At 42.3% G+C, this 21,774-nt stretch overlaps 1 protein-coding gene and 1 long non-coding RNA gene across 2 annotated transcripts in view; both read right to left on the reverse strand.

The window, feature by feature from the left end:
• Window positions 1–310: 310 nt before the first annotated feature.
• LOC144685295 (uncharacterized) lies at window positions 311–4,378 on the reverse strand. Its single transcript, XR_013577699.1, has 3 exons — window positions 4,142–4,378; window positions 2,366–2,457; window positions 311–628 (listed from the first exon to the last, which is right to left on the reverse strand). It is a non-coding gene; the product is annotated as an uncharacterized LOC144685295 (long non-coding RNA).
• Window positions 4,379–4,943: 565 nt separating this feature from the next.
• LOC144685296 (E3 ubiquitin-protein ligase SH3RF1-like) overlaps window positions 4,944–21,774 on the reverse strand; it is an 88,115-nt gene continuing 71,284 nt past the window's right edge. The window contains exons 6-11 of the mRNA XM_078549714.1: window positions 21,578–21,681; window positions 20,276–20,416; window positions 18,697–18,893; window positions 13,049–13,398; window positions 11,771–12,114; window positions 4,944–5,503 (exon numbers count right to left, since the gene is read on the reverse strand). Coding sequence (XP_078405840.1) covers window positions 5,332–5,503; window positions 11,771–12,114; window positions 13,049–13,398; window positions 18,697–18,893; window positions 20,276–20,416; window positions 21,578–21,681 — 1,308 coding nt within the window. The 3' untranslated portion in view covers window positions 4,944–5,331. The remainder of the gene's footprint in view (window positions 5,504–11,770; window positions 12,115–13,048; window positions 13,399–18,696; window positions 18,894–20,275; window positions 20,417–21,577; window positions 21,682–21,774) is intronic.

The raw sequence follows: 21,774 nt of genomic DNA on the forward strand, positions 1-21,774 counted from the left end.
TCTTTGGGGAATGCCCTTTGCCGAATGTGGGGCAGCCCCCAGTGAGGTCAAACCCCCCCCCGCCCTTCCTTCCTACCCGCTTCATCCATGAAACCCACTCCCACATCACCCACCCTCACCCTCCCATCCTCCTGCTCATTCCCCTAATCCACAAAAGCCCTCCTGGCCCAAGACCCCGGACTTACCTTCTTCGGAGATCTCATGGGCCTTGATCATCTTCTCCTTTAGTCCCCACAGCTGCGTCTGATGCCTTAGCCCACGTGCTCCCCCAACATATTATTCAGCCCGGTATGTGTAATAGTATCAGGGTCCGTTTTAGTTTCAGGGTCTTTATTATATTCAAGGTACAAATTATGGACATCCAACCTGTACCAATTATCTTTACTGAGCTCATGCCTTCTCGATATGTTGCAGCACCCAAACAGAGTAGTGTCAAGTCCATGAATTGCTTTTGTCTGCTGAAAGATTCTCTGGACAACTGGTGTTTCCAAGCAATAGATTTCCAGACTGGAAAGGTTAAATTGTGATTGGCTCATGTGTCTTCAGCGGTCATTTGGAGATTAAATGGTATTAACAATAGTTGTGTTGAACCGACTGTCGGGAATCAGCTGCCCGGTAAAAGTATCTGCTTGTGTAGCAATAATATTGAAAGGCTAAAACCTTGTGAAAATTTTATTTTAAAATATTTAAACTTGTCCACAGTCATTTTATCAGCCACTGTATCAGTTGAACCTCTTTGTTACAAACTCTGGGTGCATAGAACACAAGTTTCTTAGTGCGAGTTTGAGCTTTTTGCATTATCACAGTGGAGTTTCACTCATAAGCAGGAAACAAGTTTGTACTTGTAATGACAGTAACGGTATGTATCGTAGCACCTGATCCAGGTTATTTGTTGCTGAATTAGGCTAAAAACCCCTTAGGCTTTAGGTTCTTTGGCTTGAACATCAAGTGCTGTTCTTCAAGAATTCGATGCACCCCTGATCTGATCATTGACATAACTAATATTAATGTTTTCTTCACATTTTTAAGTAAATGTATATTCACAGTTACAATGTTGGGACTGAAAACCATCACAAAAAACAAATGTGCTTGGTGCATATGATTAATTACTTATTTTCAATTTCTCGTCAAATTTGACTTTTTTGTTAAGTAAGTCAAAAATAATATTGCAGAACAAATCCAGAAATGTGACCTCGATCATGCCAAAATAATTTAACACCGCTACTCTACTGACCCAAAAGCTACGGGTTTGATGCCATGTTTGTGCTGAGAGGCCTGGTTTCAGTTGGATCAACAGTAGCAGCATTGCAATTGCCTTCAGTGCTCTGGGGTTTGAGAAAGGAAAAATTGACAATGTAAATAAAAGCTTTTTAATTAGTCTTCAAACTAGACTGAACACTCTGGGATACAATTTGGACCTAGTGGTGCCTGTTCAAGATCATTAGGTCGTAATAAATAGGAGCAGGAGTTGGCCATTTGGCCCATCGAGCCTGCTCTGCCATTCAGCAAGACTATGGCTGATCTGACTGAACTCCCCTTTCCTGCTGGCCCACTGTAACCCTTGAAACCCTCGTAGATCAAAAATCTGTCTAACTGAGCCTTCATATATTCACTGACCCAGCCTCCAGTGCTCTCTGTGGAAGAGGATTCCAAAGACTAACGGCCCTCTGAGAGAAGAAATTCCTCCACATCTCTGTCTCTCAGGCGTAAAATGCGCAGAATGTGGGTCGATATCGAAGATGACTATTGGGTTGGGCCATTTTTCAGGTACCCCGGGCAGCCATCAAAAACAGCATTGGACCTTTTACATATGTAAATGAGAGGTCTAATGCCCATTTTAGGCCCCTTTGTGAAAATGGACAGTGATGAGTGGAACAGGAGCTGGGGCTTCTTTCCTCAGGATGCTTCAGTGGCTGCTTTATTTTAACAAAACTAATTCAAAAATCAACGCTGTGGAGCCAGGAGCACACTTCTGGCACCAGAATACTCTCAGGATTTGCCTTCAGGTCATTATTAAAATGGGCAAGCTGCCTGTGGCGGTGTGACAGGCATCTAAATAACATGAACAAAGGCCCGAAGTCTAATCTTGGGCAGGCGTCGGGTCTCCCTGCTCTGGTGTGGTGGCCATTTCAGGCCTCCCAGCTTTGGAAAATCTAACAATGAGGAAGTGATTACTGACTGTTTCTAAAGCATTCATCTTTGTTTTGTACACAGAAGTTACACATTCCTCATGGTATCTCTGTCAAACAGTCCTGTTTTTATATTCTGCAGCTCGCTCCTTTATTCAGTGTACCAAATCGGGTTAGACCCGATCTGGACTTTAAATTGTTACAAAGTTCCTTTTGTTCAAGCACACTGTACTTACTTTTCATGGAGGAAGAAAAGATCACCATTCCGTTGACATTTTGGAAATCGTTGGTCTGGGCAAAAAATGTACGGGAACAAAACAACTGCTTCCTTTAAGTGAACAGATTGAGTTGTTAAATAAAAAGGTAGTTATTCATCCGTTAGAAAAGTCCCAGCCTTCAATAACCAGTAATGCTGTGATCAGAATGCAGACCCACCATTTTATATATATTAATGGACAACTAGATAGTCAGATGGAAACAGGTATAAGCACAATCTATCGATTAATACATTGCTGCCTTCCTGTGGCACTCTCTTAACATTACTTCCAAGTCCTCACAATAAATTCTGTAATAGAGAAGTTCAATTAATCAAACCCATTCCTTCCATACTGGGAGCAATTTTTACTTTTATCGCCAGCAGATACATGAGTTTCACCACTCACTCGATTTTCTTTTCAATTATATAAAAGTTTGTAGAGCCCAGTGATAAAAGTTCAAATCACCCCCACTATGTTTAATCCATTCCATCTACCCACCCCACTCGATCTCTGAAAGGAAGATTCCCCCTTCCACCAATGGAAGTAAAGCAAAACTCCTTACCGCTGATTTCATCTTTGACCAATTGTCCTCCTTATCATGCTCCTAACAAAACAGGAAGCAACATGTTCCACAAGATATTCACATATCTTTAACTTTACATATCCTCACAACCTCAATCCTGTTTTTAACCAGATCTTTACCCAGCTACTTCTTGAAAGCTATTTCTTGAGACATGAACAGCTTTGGCTGGTTTCCTATTTCGTAAAACCTCCTTATAATGTCAAAGCATATTTGGGGATTGCTTGATATATCCTTATGTTTCAAAATACTAGCTACAAGAACCTATTCTTGAAGAGGATTCTCTGTACCTGTGGCTCATCTTTTGATCCCTCTAAACTATCTCTGCCATCAATGGGGCTGAAGCCAACAGGCTAAGGAGTGTTTATAACATGACACAGAAAATATATCTCGACTGTTTGGGGTAAGCCAAATGGACCTCTTGCTCTTTTCTGTCTGACTTTTTCATATGTTCATAACCTCCCAATCCACCTGGATAGGTCCCGCCACGACAACATTCCAGATGCTCCGACAATTCAGATTGAACGGTTCTCTTGATTGCTGCCTGTGTCACTGGGTACAATATCCATCTCTCCCTCTCTGGCCGACTGTGGCTACAGTATGTACTAGCTACAGCAAGAAGTGCACCAACTCGCCATAATTAGGCCGACAGCATCTCATTCTGCTACAGCCTTTACCACCAAGAAGAACAAGAAAAGCAACGTTGAGGGAACACCATCACCTTCGAGCCACACAATTCTGACTTGAACATATATTGCTGTTCCGTCATCATCACTGGATCAATATCTAGGAATTGCCTATCTAACACCCTTGTGGAGCACCATCATCACAAGGTCTGCAAACATTCAAGAATGCAGTCCATCATATTCTCAGGGCAACTAGGGCTGGACAATAAATGCCAGGGTTGCCCATACCCTGAGATATGCCTCCAACTGTCTGATGATTTTTTTTATCTTCATGGTTATTTAAACCGTTTTCTGTCTGAAAGAGGGAGGAGTGGAGGTAGAGAGTGTGGATCGCTTGCCTCAGAGTCTTGTCACGGTGCAGCTTGTCTACCAGTTTAGTTGCTACCAGTTAAAGACCTTTATATTTAAAGTTCAAAAATGCTGCCTGTGCACTTATTCATTCTGTGATCAATTCCACAAGTTTTAAAGAGTTAAGTCACCTCCACTCACCCCCATAGTAGGCTGACTTCCAGGATCATTCAGACGTCCCTAATATCCAGCATGCCCTAAATGTTGGAAAGTACGTTGGATGACACAACTTCCATCATTCAACTAACATTAAAATGAGCGCATCATATAGTCACCTGCCACAGTGGGGAATGAGACGCTGTAAAGGGGGTTAGGAGAGAATAACAACAAATCCCAGATATGTTATCTACCTAATTAAAATTACGTATAATTAAACTTTCTGTTTTTCAGCCTAAATGTGTAATTGTCCCCTGTTAACTCATCCGATTAATACAATTCAAAATAAGCATTTATTTTAACATCCAATACTCCTAAAATCCATTTCCCAAAACTTGATTTCACTTTAATGACCTTCGATTATGTTTCTGAGCTTCTTCAAAGCAAATGGAGAAAATAACCTCGCAGGAGTATTATCTGCTGCTAATTCATATGTGTTTGGACTGAAAGTCAGTCCAATCGGGTGAGTAAAGTGAATATAACGCCAGGAATAGTGCAACTGAAAAATGGCCAAAATTAAACATAAAACTAAGCTGTAATAGATCACATCTCATCTAAAACACTGTAATATACTCCATTCCAGCCTGTAAACACTGCAGTAACACACCTTTTCTGGTAACAATCCAACGTAACACTACAAGCTTAGTTTATCTGGAAACATCTTCATAACATGCTTTTAGCTGTCTAGTACGTTGTGAATGTCTTCCAAAGTCAACCTTATAAAGAGGATTATTCTACTGTCTGGTTTTGACCTGCTATACACAGACTGACCATCTGACTGGATTAGTATGTGCTTTCTGATATATTTAGCTGAACACAGCTGTGCTGCTGGTACATGAACCTTGGAGACAAGAGAGTTGGTATGTTGTGATTGAAAGGGCACTGCTGTCTATTTGGGAGATAATGTGGGTGGGATGAGTTCCCTGTACTTTTGCTATGTTGGATGTCACATGTATAGTTGGAGAATAGTTCATGTTGCTTCTCTCCAAAGCTGCCCATACAGATAGATATGTTTCAGATTAATGTCCATCCTTATGTGCGGTATGGGTAGAAACTCATATTGACAACATTACCACACACTGGCTATTATCTCATACACAGTGTCATAGGGCAAAGCTGCGTCGTTGTGATGATATTGTCACCTTTCAACTTCAATCTAATTTCAGATTTCAGTCTCACTGTAAACTTTCGACAAAGTTTCCTGGAAAGAGGCCTGTCTTTCCACTTTCTGTGTGCGTCCCTTGGAACCAGCCATCCTGGCGTTTTCTGTGCACCAACACAATGTCACCTTGCTCCAGACCAAGCTCCGCCTCACCTTGGGCTGGATAAGAAAGTACCGCTCTGCATCTGTGGGAACAAGGAACATCCCTATTATTTTTTGGGGTAATGAAGAGAAGGTAGCATATATATATATATATATATATATATAAAATATTACATAGGATATACAGCACAGAAACAGGCTATTAGACCCAACAGTACATGCCAGTGTTTATGTTCCACACAAGCCTCTTCAAACCTTTCCTCTCTTCTCCCTCACATGCTTCACCAGCCTGCTGTTAAGTGCATCTATACTATTCGATTCAAGTCCCCTCTGTGGTAGAGAGTTCCACATCCTCACCACTCCTTGGGGAAAGGAGTTCCTTCTGAATTCCCTACTGGATTTTTTAGTGACTATTTTATATTGATGGCCTCTAGTTATGCTATGCTCTTCCCGACAAGAGGAAATGTTCTCTCTGTATCCATTCTATCAAAATCTTTCATAATTTTAAAGAACTCTATTAAGTCACCCCTCAGTCTTCTTACCTGAGCCTCCCTTTCAGTCAAAAAAAGAAACCCTTCCATTCTCAATGAGTAAGCTTATCCCTGAACAAAAACAGAATTACCTGGAAAAACTCAGCAGGTCTGGCAGCATCGGCGAAGAAGAAAAGAGTTGACGTTTCGAGTCCTCATGACCCTTCAGCAGAACTGAGTAAAGTTAGGAGAGGGGTGAAATATAAGCTGGTTTAAGGTGGGGGTGGGGTAGGGGGGAGAAAAGTTGGGGGGGAGGTTGGTGGTATTAGGGACAAGCAAGCAGTGATAGGAGCAGATAATCAAAAGATGTCACATACAAAGGAACAAAGACATGTAAAAGGTGGTGATATTATATAAGAGAATGTGCTAATTAAGAATAGATGGCAGGACACTCAAGGTATAGCTCTAGTTGGGGTGGGGTGGAAAGACTGACAGGGCATTACAGTTATAGATTTTAAAATAATGGAAATAGGTGGGAAAAGAAAAATCTATATAAATTATTGGAAAAAACAAAAGGGAGGGGGAAGAAACGGAAAGGGGGTGGGGATGGGGGAGGGAGTTTAAGATCTAAAGTTGTTGAATTCAATATTCAGTCCGGAAGGCTGTAAAGTGCCTAGTCGGAAGATGAGGTGCTGTTCCTCCAGTTTGCGTTGGGCTTCACTGGAACAATGCAGCAAGCCAAGGACAAAGACATGTGGGCAAGAGAGCAGGGTGGAGTGTTAAAATGGCAAGCGACAGGGAGGTTTGGGTCTTTCTTGCGGACAGACCACAGGTGTTCTGCAAAGCGGTCGCCCAGTTTGCGTTTAGTCTCTCCAAACACTCCACCCTGCTCTCTTGCCCACATATCTGTCCTTGGCTTGCTGCATTGTTCCAGTGAAGCCCAACGCAAACTGGAGAAACAGTACCTCATCTTCCGACTAGGCACTTTACAGCCTTCCGGACTGAATATTGAATTCAACAACTTTAGATCTTAAACTCCTTCCCCCATCCCCACCCCCTTTCCATTTCTTCCCCCTCCCTTTTGTTTTTTCCAATAATTTATATAGATTTTTCTTTTCCTACCTATTTCCATTATTTTAAAATCTATAACTGTAATACCCTGTCAGTCTTTCGACCCCACCCCCACTAGAGCTGTACCTTGAGTGTCCTGCCATCCATTCTTAATTAGCACATTCTCTTAGATAATATCACCACCTTTTACACGTCTTTGTTCCTTTGTCTGTGATATCTTTTGATTATCTGCTCCTATCACTGCTTGCTTGTCCCTACAACCACCACACCCCACCCCCCCAACTTCTCTCCCCCACCCCCCACCCCTCCCAACCTTAAACTAGCTTATATTTTACCCCTCTCCTAACTTTACTCAGTTCTGCTGAAGGGTCATGAGGACTCGAAACGTCAACTCTTTTCTTCTTCGCCGATGCTGCCAGACCTGCTGAGTTTTTTGTTTTTGTTTTGGATTTCCAGCATCCGCAGTAGTTTTTTGTTTTTATCTCTGAGCTTATCCCTGAGTCTGATCGTTAGAGTTGATACTGAGTTAAGAATCGAATGTTTACTTTACCAGCAACTTGAGCCAAATACTTTTCCTTTTGCATTCCTCTCCTTTCCTCATACGGACTGTTTGTACTTAGTTGTAAGGAACAGCAAAATAAATACCATGCAGTTGTCTTTCAATGGAAGCATGTCTAGAAAGCTAAGTAAACACTGGATCAGTGCTTGAGCTCAAGCTATTTACAATCTATATCATTGGGCCTTAACTTTCAGAGAGTGGCAATCAGAGTCAGAGAGCCAGGAGTCGAGCTTTTGGGGGTGGGGGTGGGAGTGAGCAATGGGAGTTGAGCCTTGGGGGGGGTGGGGGTAAGAGTCAGGAGTTGGGCCTTGGTTCGGGGTGGGGTTGAGAGTTGGGAGTTGGGTCTGGCCAGGGAAGGGAGTGGGGTGAGATTCAGGAGTCAGGCTTTGGAGGGGTGGGGGTGAGAGTTGGGCCTTTGTGGGCAGTAGTGGGGGGGAGGTCATGTCCGGTCGGGTCTTGGCAGGGTGGGAGGATGTGGGTGGGGTTGGAAGTCGGGCCTTGTGTGGATGTGAGAATTGGAAGTTGGGCCTTGGGGGGGATGGGGGTGAGAGTCAGGAGCTGGGCCTTGAGGGGGTGGGGGTGAGAGTCGGGAGTCGGGCCTGGCCAGGGCAAAGGGTGGGGGTGAGAGTCAATAGTTGGGTCTGGTAGTGGGGGGAGTTGGGCCTTGGGGGGGGGCGATGGGGGGAAAGTCCCCATGGGGGTAAGAATCCTGTAGGAGGGGAACTTCCTGGTGGATCGGTGAGGGGGTTGGTGGTGGTTACCCAGTGCATCTTTGTGGTACCCCCCCCACAGTTACACTGCCTTGGAGCTCGCAAGTTACGGACCAAAAATGAGGGTATTGAGAGCAATATATCCAAGCTTCCTGACGATGCAAAGCTAGGTGCAAAAGCAAGATGTGAGAAGGATGCAAAGAGATTGCTCAAGCCAATGGATAAAAATGTAAGAGATGAAGCATTAAGTTGGGAAGTGTAAATTCTCCACTTTGATAGGAAGAATAAAAAAGCAGAATATTTTTTAAATAAATAAATTTTTTAAATAAAAGACCAGGAAATGTTGGTATTCAGTATTGTACGTGAATCACAGAAAGGGACTTGTGAATGGGCAACAATCACACCTCATGAATGAATGAAAAAAAGTCAGATAATGGAAGCAATTAGGAAGGCAAATAGTATATTAGTCTTTGTTTCAAGAAGATTTGAGCATAAAAGTAAGGAAGTCTTGCTGCAATTATATACAGCTTTGGCGAGGTCACGCCTGGACTACTGTGTAACATTTTGACCTCCTTACCCAAGGAAAGATATAATTGATTTAGAGGGGGTGAAGTGAAGGTTCATTAGGTTGTTTTCAGGGATGAGAGGATGGCCCTATGAGGAGAAATTGAGTAGAAGGGCTTTTATTCTCTGGAGTCGTGATCTCATTGAAAAATTGAGGGCTTGACTGCGTAGCTACTGAGAGGCTGGTTTGCCTGGCTGGAGGGTCTAGAATTAGGGAACACAGTCTCAGGATAAAGGATCAACCATTCATGACAGAGTCGAGGAGAAATTCTTTCAATCAAAATGTTGTGAATCTTCTCAATTTTCTACCCCAGGGGACTGCAGATGCTCAGGTAATAAGTATATTAATGACTGAACAATAAGGGCATTAAGAGATGTGGAGATCAGGCAGGGAAAGTGGAGTTCAGGTAAAAGGTAAGCCATGATCTTACTGATTGTTGGAGTCACCGCAAGAGGCTGTAAGGCCTACTCCTCCTCCTATTTCTTCTTTTCTTATGTTCTTACGTTCTTATGAATAAAAAGAAAGAACTTGGATGCACACTTCATGATCTTCCAAAGTGCTTTACAATAGTCACACGTCAGTTATTTTTGCACCCAGCCAAGGCCCACAAGCAGCAATGTGATAATGACCAATGTAGTAAAGAATGCAGATGATAGTCTTCAGGAAGATATAGACGGACTGCTGAAAAGAATGGCGGGAAAGGACTGAAGATCCTGAGGTAAGGTCCAGCTTTTCTCTGTCACATATAAACTCATTATAGGAAAACAGGAAGGAACAGAGGAAGAAGAGTTGGCCATTCAGCCACTCGAGCCTGCTCCACCATTCACTTAGATCAGTTAGATCTGTTAACTCAATTCCATTTACCCACCTTGGTTTCATTTCTTTTGATACCCTTACCTAACAAAAAAATGAGGTTGTTTGGTGCAGTGATAGCATCCAAAGCTCTGGGTTCAAGTCACACTCTGAGACTTGATGGCTGTGGAAGGTGTGTTCATAATATGGCTGAACAGGTTGGTCATCAATCTGTAATTCCTTCCAATATGCCTGATGGCAGGCAGTAGGAATAGAAGAGCTTCCTGGTCAGCCATACTGCAGGAGGCAACAGCAAACCACCACAGTAATTTGCCAAACATAATCCAATGGAAGTCCATGGCCACCAATACCCTCTTAGGGCACAGTACCTGGAGGAGGATGTAACAAATAAAATCTATCTACCTCAGTAGTGAAATTGTCCCACAGCATTTTTGGGAAGAAAATTCCCTATTTCTCTATATTTTGGTGTGAGGCAAATGATTCATGTTACACCTTTTTTTAAACAGCAGCCATTCTCATACAAACATATGAAATAGGAGCCAAAGTAGGCCATTCGGCCCCTCAAGCCTGCTCCGACATTCAATAAAATCATGGCTGATCTGTTTGAGTTTCAAATTCCACATTCCCATCTACCCCTGATAACTTTTGATTCCCTTGCCTACCTCCACCTTAAAAATATTCAATGACCTCGCATCCACTGCCTTCTGAAGCACAGAGCTCCAAAGACAAACAACCCTCAGAGAAAAAATTTCTCCTCATCTCTGTCCTAAAAGGGTGATACCTAACTTTAAAACAGCGCCCCATAGTTCTGGACTCACCCACAAGAGGAAACATCCTTTCCATGTCCACCTTGCTGAGACTGTTCAGGATCTTATATACTTCAGTCAAGTCACCCCTCACTCTTCTAAACTCCAGTGGGAACAAGCCCAGTCTGTCCAACCTTTCCTCATAAAACAGCCCACTCATTCCAGGTATCAATCTAGTAAACCTCCACTGAACCGGCTACAATGCATTTACACCCTGCCCTAAAAATGGAGACCAAAACTGCACACAGTATTTGAGATGTGTTCTCACCAATGCCCTGTATAGCTGAAGCATAACATCCTTACTTTTATGTTCAATTCCTCTCATAATAAAGGATAGCATTCCACCAGCCTTCTTAATTACTTGCTGTAACTGCATCCTAAATTCTTGTGACTCATACACTAGAACACTTAGATCCCTCTTTAACTTTGGAATTCTGCAGATGTTCTCCATTTAAGTAATACTTTGTTTTTTTATTCTTCCTGCCAAAGTGAAGAACTTCACATTTTCCCACATTATACTCCATCTGCCAGATTTTTGCTCACTCACTCAACCTATCTATATCCGTCTGCAACCTTATGTCCTCTTCACAACCTACATTCCAACCTACCTTTGTGTCATCTGTAAATTTGGCTACCATGCCTTCGCTCCCCTCATCTAAGTCATTGATATAAGTTGTAAAATGTTGAGGCCCCAGCACAGACCCCTGCAGGGTTCCACTCATCACAGTCTGCCATACAGAAAAATATCCATTTATGCATAATCTCTATTTCCTGCCAGCAAACCAATTTTCTATCCATGTTAATATGTTACCCCCTACACCATGAGTTTTTATTTTCCACAATCACCTTTGATGTGGCATCTTATCAAATGCCTTCTGGAAATCCAAGTACAGTACATCTACAGGCTCCCCTTAATCCACAGCGCATGTTACTCCTTCAAAGAACTCCAATAAATTGGATAAACATGTATTCCCTGTCACAAAAACATGCTGACTCTTCTCGATTACCTTGAGTTTGTCTAAGTGCTCAGCTATACCTCCTTAATGATCGATTCTAACACCTTCCTTACAATAGACGTCAAGCTAACTGGCATCTAGTTCCCTCTTTTCTGCCTCCCCCCCTTCTTTACTAAAGGGGTTATATTTGCTACTTTCCAGTTTGATGGAACCTTCCCAGAATCTAGCAAATTTTGGAAAATTAACACCAAAGCATCTACTACCTTATTAGCCACCTCTTTTAAGACCCTAGGATGAAGTCCATCAGGACCCGGAGACTTGTCAGCCTGCAGCTCCATCAGTTTGCTCAGTACTGCTTCCCTAGTGATTGTAATGTCACCAATTTCAGAAGGATTGTTACCTATTGAAGCACATTGAACGGTTTTGTGATGTCTTCGGACACTCCTCAGCAGCAGAGCTGTGCAGTGGAGACGGAGGGGTGCAGCGATAACAAGAATCCCAGGAGCCTGTCTTTCTGTGCACTGTCTGAACCTCCTCTTCACTTCTTATTGGACATGAACCAGCTCTATTGTGGGAGATGATGGGGACAAGAGGACCGCTGGTTTCCTGTGAAACTGGTTGTGCAGCAATCTGTTCCGACTTTATCGAGATTGTAGTTGGGCTGTACACTGAGGTGAGCTGGAATTTAGGCCTTGTGGATGATGTAGCACAATGGGGTGGAAAAGCTGCTCGGCTGGTCTGAGCCTGAAACAATAATTCAGTTTTATCATGAAATGGCCTCACTCTCATTAGCTTTCAAAGATTGTCACACAGGAAGAGAGGTTAGAACAGTCATGAATCATCCTTGTCCCCACGATCTCCTTGCGAGACAATGACAAGGCCAACACAAATTGCATATTTCGAATTTGTCAAACACTTCCTGATTAATGTTTTTCTTTTTAACTCCACAACATAGCTCATTTTCCGTTTTGACACCAATGACAGATACTTAATTCATGAAGACATCAACTAAACTCAAACTTGTACAACTTATAGCAATTGACTCAAGACTGGCTTCATTCAGTAGAGGCAATGGGATGAGATGCCTCTCCAATTCCTCAGCTAGGAAGTAATATTTGCTGCAGCGTGAACTAAATAGAGAGAGAGAGAGAGACAGAGACAGACAAAGCATTGTGGAATTTTCATGGAAGTTCCCTGACATGCTCAAATTGTATTTGCATCTTCTTCCTTCTGCCACGTGCATTTTCCTTCAGATCTCCTGTTTCCCATTCTCCCTGCCTTTGGAGGTATCAACAGTTTGAAATTTAATTCATACATTCTCTCTTCCTTTTCTAGAGCCATGCAGAGTGTGAATTCCGTCTCCTTTCCCCTTACCTGGAGCCATGGCCAATTTAAACTCAAATCTCCATTCGTCTTTCCCTCTCTTTCCATTTAGATATGACAAAGTCAAGCTAACATTCACTCCATTTCTTCTACAACCCTTCTCACATCAATTTCATTACATTATCTTTCAAAGCACAACCTATACCCCCATTACATTGTCCTTGAAAACATGACCATTTTAAATTTACATTTTGTCTATTCTCCTTCTCCCTCCCTGAAGACTGCCATAAATAAGGCTGAGTCAAAAGGAATCAAGTTCACAAATCCATATTTTGATAAGACGAATAAAACCCACCTTGTGCAGACTGCTTCTGTCCTCATCTTTGCAATGCGATGGTGTAAAGTTTGACATTGGTGCACATCCCTGGCCCACAGTTGTACAATTGGAAGCTTCTTGATCTTGTATTGCTGAAGTTTTACCGCAGTGAGGCATTGTAGGGGCAGTGCTGGCAATGTGCCTGTTGGTCAGGTTGGATCTGTTTGTCCCAACTACTCCATTGGAATGGGCAGCGTGCACAGTGACCGGGTGCAGAATCTGATGAGATGCAAAAGGCTGCGCTTGAATGACAACAGCTGGAGCACACCTGTTATTTGTGCTCTGAAACTGTACTGGAGGAACTGCAAGTATTGGTCGATGCGTATTTACTAAAAGAGCAAAGAAACATAATGCTCGAGTTAGCTGTAAATTTTCTACCCAAACCACTGCAGAAACTAAATTATATTATTCCAAGCAAGTTTATGTGCATTGAAAGAATAGATGGAAAGAAAGAACTTATACTTATATAACACCTTTCATAATCTCAGAACATCCCATAAGAAAGTATTATGGAAGCGTAATTTTTTCACTCAGTGGGTTGTGAATCTTTGGAACTCTCTTCCTGAAAAGGTGGTGGAAGCAGAGTCTTTGAATATTTTTAAGGCCGAGGTGGATAGATTCTTGGTAAGCAAGGGTGTTATCGGGGGTAGGTGGGACGCAGATTTCAGGTTACTGTCAGATCAACCATGATCTTATTAAATGGCGGAGCAGGCTCGAGGGGCTGAATGGCCTACTCCGGCCCCTTGTTCGTATGTTCATATGTAATCACTGTTGTGATGTAGGGAAACATGGCAGTTAAATTGCACACAGCAAAGTCCCACAAACAACAATGAGATAAATTAATAGATAACAAGTTTTTGGTGATGTTGATTCGGGAATAAATATTGGCTAGGACACCTTGTTCAAACAGTGCCATATACCTGAGAGATCAGAACAGATCTTAGTACCTTCCAATTCCCATGATGCTGTACTGAAGGGTCATCCTTGACTATGTCCTCAGGTTCTCAAGTGGAGTTTGAGAGCCATATGTAATGGGGATAACTCTGCAGCACCAGAAGGGGTGGCAATGGACCATAATTAAAGACCGCCAAGGAAATTTGGGGCCCAAAAATGTAGATACATTTGAGAAAAAGTCCATCTTCTCCATTTCTTCATACTGCGGCCATAATCGCCAATACCACGGGCATATCTTCCACTAGCTGGTCCCAGAAGCAGCAGTAACAGGCAGATTGGAGGGAAATAGAACGGGACCCATGTCCAGACTCAGTCAACATTTACTTGCAGGAGAGGGAGGACCGCAATGGCTCTAGTTGTGGAGAGGGATGTAAAGGAGATTGGGTCAAGGAGTGGCCTCATCAACCTAGTTTCACATAATTTTCACAGGATGTTGGGAAGAATCATTGAAGAAAATCAAGTCCTAATTGGCAAGTCCACCATGTTGACCTTGGTCACAGCATTTTCCCCATTGTTTCCTAAATAGAACCTCTCCTAACATGGAGTAAGATTTCAGCCAGATGTCATTATTACAATTCCTGAGCAAATACTGCACAAATCGTGCCCAGTGCTGCTGCACTTCAACAATAGGAATCAACCAAAATTGCTGATGATTTTCATGTTGAATCAGAGGTAGATAGAAAATATCTAAATCTATAAAATTTAATACTACTAGGATGCAGAAAGGATATACTGAAATTGCCCTCAAAGCACACCATTAAGACCTGGCGCCAAAACTGATAGGGAGCAAAGAGACATAAAGCTGAATGTATGCAGTAGTCAGATATAGACTGGCAAGGAGTAGAGTGAGGCACTGACTGAAACAAGTCTAAAGGTTTTACCACTTCTATTGGCTTATAGATTGGAGATTGTGGAATGGGTTGACCAGATCATGGGTTGTGTTGGGGGGGGGGGCTTTGAATTACTGGAGGGGAGGAAAGGAAGTTTGCTTGGTGGGCCTGGGGATGAAGTACACATGCACTTGTTGGCGCACAAGCTGTGCTTGAAAGGCACTTAACTGTTAGATCCAACCTCTCTGAATAAAATGAACTCTTTGTCAGAAACTATAAAAATGAACATGAACGTTGCCACACGATTTAAATATAAAGTAACTGATGCCTAGCCACGTTAATTAAGTGATAATAGGGTCAGTCAGAAAATAATTAGTTCCTCCTGTTGAAATTGTTATGAAAATGAATAGGCCCAGTGACACGGTTATAATAAATATAGGATGAAGTCTCCAAATTGGATAGAGTGGGTTTGAGAGAAAATCAAGATGTCTCCTTGGTCAACATTTTTCCATAGTAACATAGACAGAAAAAGAAAGAAAGTTTCACATTCATGCAGCACCTCTCACAAAACAAGGACATCCCAAAGTGCTTTATAGCTAATGCAGCACTCTTAAGAGTAGCCGCTATTGTAAAGTAGGAAGTGCAACAGCCAATGTGTGCAGATCAATATCCCACAAATAGCAATACATGACCAGACAATCCATTTTAGTGGTGCTGGTTGATTGAGGGATCACTATTGGCCAGTCCATCCGGAAAATTGTCTTTGAAATAGTGTCCTGGTATATTTTATGTTCAGTGGAGGGGGCAGACAGGGCCACAGTTTAACATCTCAACTGAAAGATGTAATCTCTGACAGTGCATCACTCCTCAACACTATACCGAAATTTCAGTCTAGATTTTGTGCACAGAGTACCCTCCATGTCAAGTTTGGATTCATTGCTGCTTTGAGAAGAATTGAAATATCATAGGGGGACTTGTAGTAGATTTATTACTTACAATGCCCAGACAATGTGGCAAAGCAATGTAACAAGCTAAAAGAATGCCAGAATGTAGAACTAGGATAGCAGAGTACAAATTTTCAAAGCTTATGCGAAGACTTCAAAATTCACCAGTAAGAACATTATATACTAGTACACAATGCAAGTATGGAAACTGACAGTCCGGGAAAAAAGAGCCAGAGTGTCTCAGATGAAAAAGAAAGACTCACATATATATACCAGTAACACATTTATGACATAAGGATGCCCCAAACCCACTTATCCAACTTTTGAAGTGAAGAAATTGTTGTAATGTCGCAAATGTGGCAGCCAATTTGCATACAGTCACGTTTCACAAACAGCAACATGATAATGACCAGATGAACTATTTTAGTGATGTCAGTCAAGGGGTAAGTATTGGCTGGGATACTGGACATTAATGGGTGTTCCACTAATGGCACAGTAACTAGTTATTGTGATTATAAAGTTACCAAAAAAAAAGTTGTAAGCCTGAGGATTGGGAGCATTCTAGAATTCAGTAGAGCAACAAGAAACTGAAAAAGAAAGGGCCATTGGAATATGAAAGTAAACTAGGAAGAACCATAAAAATGGACTGTAAAAGCTTCTATAGGTAGGTGAAAAGGAAAATATTTGCGAAGACAAATGTGGGTCTATTTCTGGCAGTGACAGAAGAGTTTATAGTGGAGAAAAAGGAAGTGGCAAAGAAACTAAATAATTACTTTGTGTCTGTTTTCATGGAGGAAGATACAAAAAATCTCCCAGAAATAATAAAGATCCAAGGGACTAGTGAGAATGAGGAGCTGAAAGAAGTTAGTATTAGTAAAAAAGTAGTATTGGTGAAATTAATGGGACTGAAAGTTGATAAATCCTCTGGACCTGATCATCTACATCCCAGAGTGTTGAAAGAGGTGGCTGTAATGATAATGGTTGTTTTGGTGGTCATCTTTCAGAATTCTATAGATTCTGGAATGGTGCCTGCAGATTGGGAAATTGCAAATGTAACTACACTATTTAGAGGGAAAGAGAAAATGGGGAACTACAGACCTGTTAACATGACATCAGTTGTAGGGAAAATGCTAGAATCTATTAAAAAAGATGCGACAACTGGACACTTAGAAAATAATGATTTGATTGGGCAGATTCAATGTGGATTTATGAAAGGAAAAGGCAAACCTGTTGGAGTTTTTTTGAGGATGTTACTAGCAGAATAGGTACAGGAGAACCAGTGGATGTGATATATTTGGATTTTCATAATGTTTTCGATAAGGTTTCACACAGGAGGTTAGTAAATAAAGTTAGAGCACATGGTGTTGGGGGTAATATACTGTCATGGATTGAGGAAGGGTTAACAGACAGAAAACATAATAGGAATAAATGGGTCAATCTCAGGTTGGCAGGCTGTGACTAGTGGGGTACTGCAAGGATCAGTACTTGGGCCTCAGCTGTTCACAATCTATATCAATGATTTGGATGTGGGGACCAAATGAAATATTTCCAAGTTTGTGGATGACACAAAACCAGGTGGGAATGTGTGTTGTGAGGATGATGCAAAGAGGCTTCAAGGGGATTTGGACAGGCTTAGTGAGTGGGCAAGAACATGGCAGATGGAAGATAATGTAGATAAGTGTGAGACTATTCACTTTGGTAGGAGGAACGGAGATGAAGAGTATTTCTTAAATGGTGAGAAATTAGGAAGTGTTGATATCCAAATGGACCTGGGTGTCCTTGTTCATAAGTCACTGAAAGCTAACATGCAGGTGCAGCAAGCAATTAGGAAAGCAAATGATATGTTGGCCTTTATCACAGGAGGATTTGAATACACGAGTAAAGATATCTTGCTTCAATTGAATAGAGCCTTAGTTATGCCACACCCAGAGTATTGTGTACAGTTTTGGTCCCCTTATCTAACGAAGGATATGCTTGCCATGGAGATAGTACAGCAGAGGTTCACCAGTTCATTCCTGGGATGGCAGGACTGTCCTATGAGGAGAGTTTGAGGAGACTGTATTCTCTACAATTTAGAAGAATGAGAGGTGAGCTCATTGAAACTTACAATATTCTTAAGGGGCTAGACAGCGTGATATGTTTCCGTTGGCTGGGTGTCTAGAACCAGGGGATGCAGTCTCAAAATAAGGGGCAAGCATTTGTAACTGAAATGAGGAGGAATTTCTTCACTCAGTGGGTAGTGAATCTTTGAATTTCTCTACCCCAGAGGACAGTGGAAGCTAAGTCATTGAGTATGTTCAAGACGGAGATCGATAGATTTCTAGATCCTAATGACATCAAGGAATATTGGGATAGCATGGGAGAATAGTGTTGCGGTAGACGATCAGCAATGATCTAGTTGAATGGCAGAGCAGGCTCAAGAGGCTGAGTCTCCACATGCATTCTCCACAGACATGCATTACCTGCTCCTATGTTCCTATGTCCTATCTGAAATTGCAGCTTTGGTGGGCATATGACTGTACAAGTAGATACATGCATTCTCCACAGACATGCATTACCAAGCCAGCAACTTTCATTGCATGGGGCCCATTTCAAAACCTGCACTTTGTAAAGACACACCACTCTCAACACGTGCAATTGTTGTATCCTTTATTTAACAAAACCATCTTAACAATTTCACTGTTTACATAGTTTTATCCTGCTGTGTTGTCTGCCTTATTGGCACAAAAGGGAAACCATGAAGTAAGTACGGGAGAAAAATATGTAATCTACAGGAAATATCTGGTTGTGACCTGGGTAAACTGGATCAAATTTCAACCAGAGCAGGTGCTGAGATCAGCTGCACTGTTGGATCCCTTTAGTGCGTGACTATTATTATGCTGTATACCATGATACTTACCCCGGTAACTAGTCACAGAAGTATTTCTTGATATTGTCCCCGCTGAAGGAACTGGAGGTGATGTCACAGCAATTCGCCTACCACTGGGGCTTGTCTGCAAGTTCAACTTGGCCTCACTTGTGGCTCCTCTTTCTTGAGTACTTGCCGATGCTGATAGACCATTGGAACCTCTCCGCTCTGTGATTACACAAGTGTTTCTGTAACACAATAACATTGTCTAGGTCAGTCCCATTGAAAACCTGTTGACCTCGATATTAAACCATCAATCCCCACATTGGGTGGGAAAGGGTTGGGATTAAATACGATGAACATGTCCTTAATGTGCCACACACATGTCCAATCCCTATCCTAAGGCGGTGGATACCATGGAGAAGTGGGACACTTAATTAACATATTTAAATTGGATTTCCACAGTGCAATTGGGAGCCTGATTTAAAATCCATCTCAGTTGTGCATGTTTCCAAAAGGTTGGGAAACTGTCAGTGTAAAGGAGCTGGGTACTGAGAGTTCCATAAACTAAGCTCCTTTTCCAGTAATTCCATTGGGCCAAGAGGAGCAGGCGCACCAGCCCCCAGCGTCTCAAGGAAGCCTTCAGCCTCTCCTCCGCTGACCGCGGTGCCTCCCTTTCTGTCCTATCATGATGGCTGATCTTGTCCCATCTCCCGATTGCTGGGACCATCCCCACAGTTCCCCAGCTGTGACCTCCTGCTGCCGGCTTTCCCTCCCACCTCTTGCCAAGCCTGCCAATTTGGCTAATTGATAGGCTTGAAACAGATCCAAAAAGTGATAATAGGTCCAATTTGGCAGGGTCTCTGTGTCTATGATCTTGCCAGTTCCTTTGGCATGTTTGGCCTCCCCCCTCCCCGCCCCCCCTGTTAATATCACAACTGTAGATGCCACATGACATGATTTTGCCTGTACAGGGTAAGATGGTCTATTGTGGCACTTCATAAAGTTGGTGTAACAGATTTTCATTGAAGTTATCTGCTCAATCCTCTTTCAGTGATGCTTTTGCTCCAGAATGGGTAAGCTAGTGAAAGAATGGGATGAGGAAATTAAATACAGTTTTACCAGTGTAATTGAATTTGAATTACTGAGTTACATGGTCCTTCCTCAGCTAAAGAATAAGGTCCAATGACTTTTGAATGATTATAGATGTCCAAACTTCAAAAAAGCACAACTGTTTCAGTGTTACCAATGGTTCAACTTGAAATAGTTGCATACCATAAAAAGGACAGACGCCATTAAAAAAATGTATTTGTACTAGCCATTGGTCAAGTGTTGATTTTACTCCTCAAAGTTGAGATAGAAAGTAAACATTAAAAATGATATTTCTCAGTGTTATTATTTATTACGAACATTCACTGTTAGCATTAATCAATGATTCTTATCGACACTAAGAATGATAGTCAGGAGCAATGCTCCCAGTTTTTTCAATGTGTGGCACCTTCAAATATTTTCATGGTTACTCATGTGTAGTATTTAACCTGGAACAAGGGCAGCGCAGTGCCTTTTAGGCTGCATGGTCATGTTTGCACATAGCTTGGTGGATACATTGGTCATGAGACTTATTAATTACCTCCTACCAGGCTCAGTGTAACCGCTGGTGAGGCTCTCAGCTTTGCTTATTTGCATAGGCATCCCTCGAATCCATTCATCTGGAGACATCCCATAAATGCGAAACATTTCCCCCGTCCGTGCTTCCAGTTCTTCTGCTCTTCTGATTGGAGATGAGAATGAATTAACACTCCATGGGGGAGATCACTAGTGAGTGACAATTAAACAATTCTCTTGGAATGGGCATAGGTTTAAGATGATTGGCAAAATCATGGCAACATGAGGAAAAGAGGAAAAGCTTTTTTACGCAATGAGTGGTTAGGGTTTGGAATGCACTACCTGATAGGGTGTGAAAACAGATTCAATGGCAGCCTTCAACAGGGAATTGGAAATACTTGAAAGAGGAAAACCTGCAGTTGTACTGGGAAAGTGTGGAGGAGTGGGACTAACAGGGTTGCTTTGCAAAAGAGCTGCACAGACCAGATGGGCTGAATAGCCTGCTCCTGCCCTGTACTATGCTTTGATTCTATGACTGTAACATACAAGAAACCATATGCCCTCAGGACTATTGCCCCACCATAGTGAGAATTCCACTTTTCCACTGACACTTGACCCTGGCTTTGTTGCGATATTCTGGGTCAAGCCAGGGGTATCTCCAGGTGCCTGTGCTAGTGCAGAAGTATTGTAAGTCCCCTTTTTAGAAGCAGAGATAGAGGGAGACGAGTTACTGGATTACCTTTTGGGGTTCCCATTGATGGACAAACTTCAAAAGTGTGATCACTCTGACTGATCAGCCCCCAATCTGAAATACTGGTTGGCATCAAATCCTGGGTCACCCAGGTCATGAAGTTGATCCGGGGCCCTCAGCTGGGTCACATCTCCACTCATAAAATGACCTGCTGGCTTATCATCAACGTCCAGATTTCTGGGGGTAAAGAAGGTTGAGAGATGCGGGAAACCTAGTGATGGATACAGTCCCCAGCTTCCATGCAACATTGTAGACCTTGTAAGGAACAAGGAAGTTTCTCCTGCTCCGTTGGGCATGTTATATGCAAGCTTGGCCAGCCCAGGGTTTCCAATGCCATAAGTTCTTGGGGGTGAGGCAGGAGAGGGAAGAATATCCAAAGTTGAAGTCATTACTAAGGTCAGTAATGAATCTGTCACCTTTATTGCTAATCCAGGTCTTGTGGATCTTACAAGCCCAATGAATGATGTAAACTAAGTGTGATTATGGTTCTGCTGCTACTGCTATGGACAAAGCAGGTGTTCAGGATCCTTGACATGACTAGGAGCCATAACTCATAACTATATTACCGGTACTTACACAGGTATTTGTGGTTTTGAATGTAGAATTTCAGCATGAAACTGTAAATTGGCATCAGCAGGACCTGGGACAGCCACACCAACTTCAGAAGGACCATGTTGTGTCTGTGAAAAGAAAATTAAAAGAAAAACTGGTATCAGCTACCAATGTGATGTTTACTAACACCCTGAGTCATAAACCATGCTTAAATCATAGGC

This window comes from Cetorhinus maximus, chromosome 10 (genome assembly GCF_964194155.1).
Source record: "Cetorhinus maximus chromosome 10, sCetMax3.hap1.1, whole genome shotgun sequence".
NCBI lineage: Eukaryota > Metazoa > Chordata > Chondrichthyes > Lamniformes > Cetorhinidae > Cetorhinus > Cetorhinus maximus.